The sequence below is a fragment of the Eufriesea mexicana genome, unplaced genomic scaffold (genome assembly GCF_001483705.2).
Source record: "Eufriesea mexicana isolate 0111107269 unplaced genomic scaffold, ASM148370v2 scaffold1023, whole genome shotgun sequence".
Lineage (NCBI taxonomy): Eukaryota > Metazoa > Arthropoda > Insecta > Hymenoptera > Apidae > Eufriesea > Eufriesea mexicana.
In genome coordinates, this window is record NW_016909136.1 from 240,904 (window position 1) to 245,010 (window position 4,107).

Sequence of the window (4,107 nt, forward strand, 5' to 3'; positions counted from 1 at the left end):
TCAGACTCGAATATGAACTCGGATCGATGTTCCTCTGTTCACTCTTTGAGGGTCGCTAACCTAACGCGCCTGAAGAGCGACCTACAAAGACACTACTATCGTTTCTCCAAACCTAATTCACATTTTTTCTTCCCGTTATGCAATCCACCCTGTATCGTGCAAAATACAACGAAATAAAAGACATACATAACATACAATTTTATTTCTATATAATTTATTTGTGTATAATATAAATATAACTTTACGTAGATACAAAAATATATTAAAATATAAATTCTATATAAATACAATCTCATATAAATATAAATCTGTATGAAAAATATATTAAAATACAACTGGCTTAAATAAGAAAAAAAATAATATCATCGAAAATATCGCAAGTTTTCTATTGTGCAAATATTATTAACCCGTGGTACCCTAGGACTCTAGGAGAACATTACGGTGATTGCTGGAACAAGCATAGTCTTCGAAGACAAGGATAAACGGGAAATTTCACGGTGATTATTCCGACAGAGATAATTGGTGGAAATCAGGATGAACGAGGAGTTAGTGGACACAGTTGATGGAAACCGCGGGAACTGGATGCTTCCAATGGAACGTTGCACAAAGCTCTCGCTGAAGGTGGCAAAATTTTCAGAGGAGACGAATTGGACGACTCTGAAAGTTGAAGGGTGAGGAGGGATGAAAAAACGGTAGAAGGACCGGCGCACATACACGGGTGGTGACACGCGTGTTAGTACACGGTGAAAGAAATCGGGTACAAAAGCGTCGCTTCTCGAATGTATACTCGGTGCCCCTCTGAATGGAGTCTGCGATTTGAATGGCCGGAGTTTCAGCGAGGGGTCGCGCGCGCCATTGTGACAGGGCAAGGTCACAAATCTGGTCGGAAATTTCTTTGAACTTCCTCGGTAACGCGGATGTTACCTCACGGGCAAAATTTACGGTCGTCGAGGAGCGAGGGAGGTGAGAAGCTTTTGGAGAAAAAAAAATCCTGAATGTGACGCAACGTTTCTTTTCGGCCGCATAACTTCGAGGTTCATCTCTTTCGTGCCCGTCCATGCGAGAAATATTAAGCGACGTGTTCGTGTTGGAGAAAAGCGAGTGAAAATATTCCACGATCACCGTGTTCGACCGAAGCATTTTGCCTCCTTCATTCCAAATTTCGCAACGAAGCTGTCAATGGACACAGGAGTGATCGGAAAACGTTCGGAGTACGTAGAATAATTCGCGAAATAGAGCAGGTCTAGAAGCAGAGAAGGTATTCACCGAAAAGACGTCGAAGAGCTGTCTCATCGTACGAGAACTGGCATGGTACCTATGCTAGGAGAACAATAGAAAGAGTCACGTCACTAACCTGAGAGGTGAAGAATGGACCAAATCGGAGGCGACGTAGACACCGGTTTTCTCATTGACTTTGTTGCCACCAGGAGATGACATCCAACAGTTCTTCGTCTTCGGGGCTCATGGGTTCGTAATTGTCGTAACCATCGGAATGCGCGGTGTAGAGCGTGCCCGATGTTCCATAGCCCTGGCTGCCAGCTGACGAGGCTTCGGAAACGAAACTAGGCGTTGGTGAACTCGAGGCCTCTGAACAGGGCGCTGGCACGAAGGTCGGGCTAGGATTCTGTCGTAGATGTTGATGTCGATGCAAGTCGGAGCTACCGTGATGTCTGAGCTCGTTGTTGACATTGCCGCGAAGTCTCAATTCGGGAGAGTGGTGACTGGACTCGACGCCTATTCCGTTGGTGGAGCTACACGTGGACGAGGCTGAAGAAGTGGAGGAAGGCGATGACGACGTGGGTGACGATATACTCGTGACATCCGAACCACTGTCGTGCTCCTCCAACAGACGCTGAAGACTCCTGATGTACTCGACTGCCATCCTCAACGTTTCGACCTTGGATAGTTTCTTACTGCCAGCTCTAGATCCACCGTGGGTGCCAGCCGTACTTCCTCCGAGTGCCTGTGCTACACTTTGGGGTATGTGCTGCCTCAATGTGGCGAATCCATTATTCACCTGCTTGACACGATTTCGTTCTCGAGCGTTTCGCCTCGCGACTGAAGCCGGTTGATGAGGAACCGTGCCATAGGGACCGGTCGCTTGACCGTAAATCTTGGACCGCTTGCAACCGTGTTGTTGGATCTTGATGTCATTGGCCGGCATACTGCTGGTGGAAACAATCACATTGCCGCGATGTGTTTGAGCACTGGTCGTCGAAGAACCGTGTAGATTGTGGTGATGATGCTGTTGCTGTACGCTCAACATGATGGGCAATACGTTCCCCTCCTTCGATCCCACTAAGGTCATATCACTGATTCGATCCCCCCACTACGAGAGCAGGAGTGCGCGGCAGCGCGTGCCAGATGACCTTGAGAAATAGAATCCTCGATGTACTCGAAGTACTAGTCTGCGAACCGATTACTACGACGGTTTAACCCTCTCTAACTATACCCCCTTCTCTGACGACACCTTACTCGTGTACGCGCGACGCGTCCAACGGATGCAGAAGGAAAACAAAATAAAACACGTTCGAAACGAGACGAATGGTTACGTGAGTTAGGAAAGTTGAAAACTAAATCGCACCCTTGATGCTGACAGTACGGACCTGGCTCCCGAAATGCCTTACTAAGAAGGGTTCGAGGCCTTATATAGCCAGGGCGGGCACGCGCCTATCCCCACCACTGGGCCTCATACTCGATCTCGGGCCCTAAACCCCCATCTTCTCCCCCTCTTTCCCACCCTACTGGCTTGCAGCGCCTCATACCCCTGTGTGTCCCCTCCACTGCCGATCCAAACGCCCTACAACGCCCGAGATTCTCATCTTCGTGAATCGCCCTCGTGCTTTTGCGTGCCCGTTCGAATCTATTTGCTGATTTGGATATTTAAAGACGATACCCTTCGTCGTTATCGAACAGATAACTCTACTCATGGTTCTCGTTTCTTGGAATTCGTGGCGGTTCGTGCTCGCCTTCCTATTTTAGCTGCACACTTGCGCGCATTTACGAGTCTGTTCTTTAACACGGGTAAAAATGATATTCGTAACAGGAAGGAAAATTAATTATAAACTATAATTTGGTACATGGAAACGCGTCTTTGATGCGACGAGTATTTAATTCGGAAGAATTCGGAATCTTTTTTATTTACTCGTCCTGTTATCAACGAGAATTGTAGCTGGAAATGATACGAATCGGAATTTCGAACGTCGAGTATCGACTTAAAAACAAACATCACGGTGCAAACGACGCGCTATCACCTGCTAGGCATCTACTCGGTGCGAAGTTCGGCAAAGGAGCAATACGAAGATATCTGCATGGCGCATGCGTATGTTCTGGAATCCGAAATCAGCTCGCAACGATCCCCGAAAATTCGTGCACGCGTGAGAGACACTGGCACGCACGCAAGAAGGGTCCACATCCCCACCGACTGGCCGGTGTTTCAGGGATCGAAATTTGAACAGTTACCGGGAGAAAGAAAAGCTGGTCCAGAGACCGAACGAGCTGGCCGAGAGAGACGGGCGCACGCCGCGGCGGTGACTCGGATAGAGAGGAGCGAGTCGGAGAGAAAAAGGAGATGCGAGGCGAAGAAGAAGACGAAGTAAGATGAGAGAAGCTGGAGGAGGGGGTGGCGGCTGAAGAGAAGCTACGGCAGAAAGATGGTACCGGCCGCGCGAGCGGAGTAAGGGGCTTCGCAGGATATGTGGGCCCAAGTGGAGGTAGGGAAGTTGGGGGCAGCAGCGTTCTGGGCACACTGGCGGCGTGAAGAGGGCAGGGGGTGGACGACGTGAGCCGTTCTCCCCACCTTCGCGTCGTGGCGCGCGCCGACCCCCAACCATCCACTCGTTTCCCCCACCACCGGCCGCTCGGTTTAGCCGCTACGTACGAAGCGTGCGCGTGCATGCGTGCGTGCGTGCACTAGGGCGCACGCGTGCTTGCCGGGCCTCGTGCTTAAGGGGAGCGTGTATGGGGAGGATGTGCGCGCGCACAGCGCGCGTGGACCTGCGCCTGTGTGCGTGCGTGTGTGCACTCACGCGTGGAACAGGTATATGCCCTGTTCCTTCCTTTTTTTTTTCTCTTTTATCCGAGCTCTGTCTCCCTCTTTTTTATATC

General features: G+C 49.9%; 1 protein-coding gene across 1 annotated transcript; it reads right to left on the reverse strand.

Annotated features, from left to right (window-relative positions):
• Positions 1 to 1,405: 1,405 nt before the first annotated feature.
• LOC108547364 (achaete-scute complex protein T3) lies at positions 1,406 to 2,308 on the reverse strand. The gene has a single exon (XM_017899858.1). The coding sequence runs from the start codon at positions 2,306 to 2,308 to the stop codon at positions 1,406 to 1,408; it is 903 nt and encodes a 300-aa protein (XP_017755347.1).
• Between the last annotated feature and the right edge of the window lie 1,799 nt (positions 2,309 to 4,107).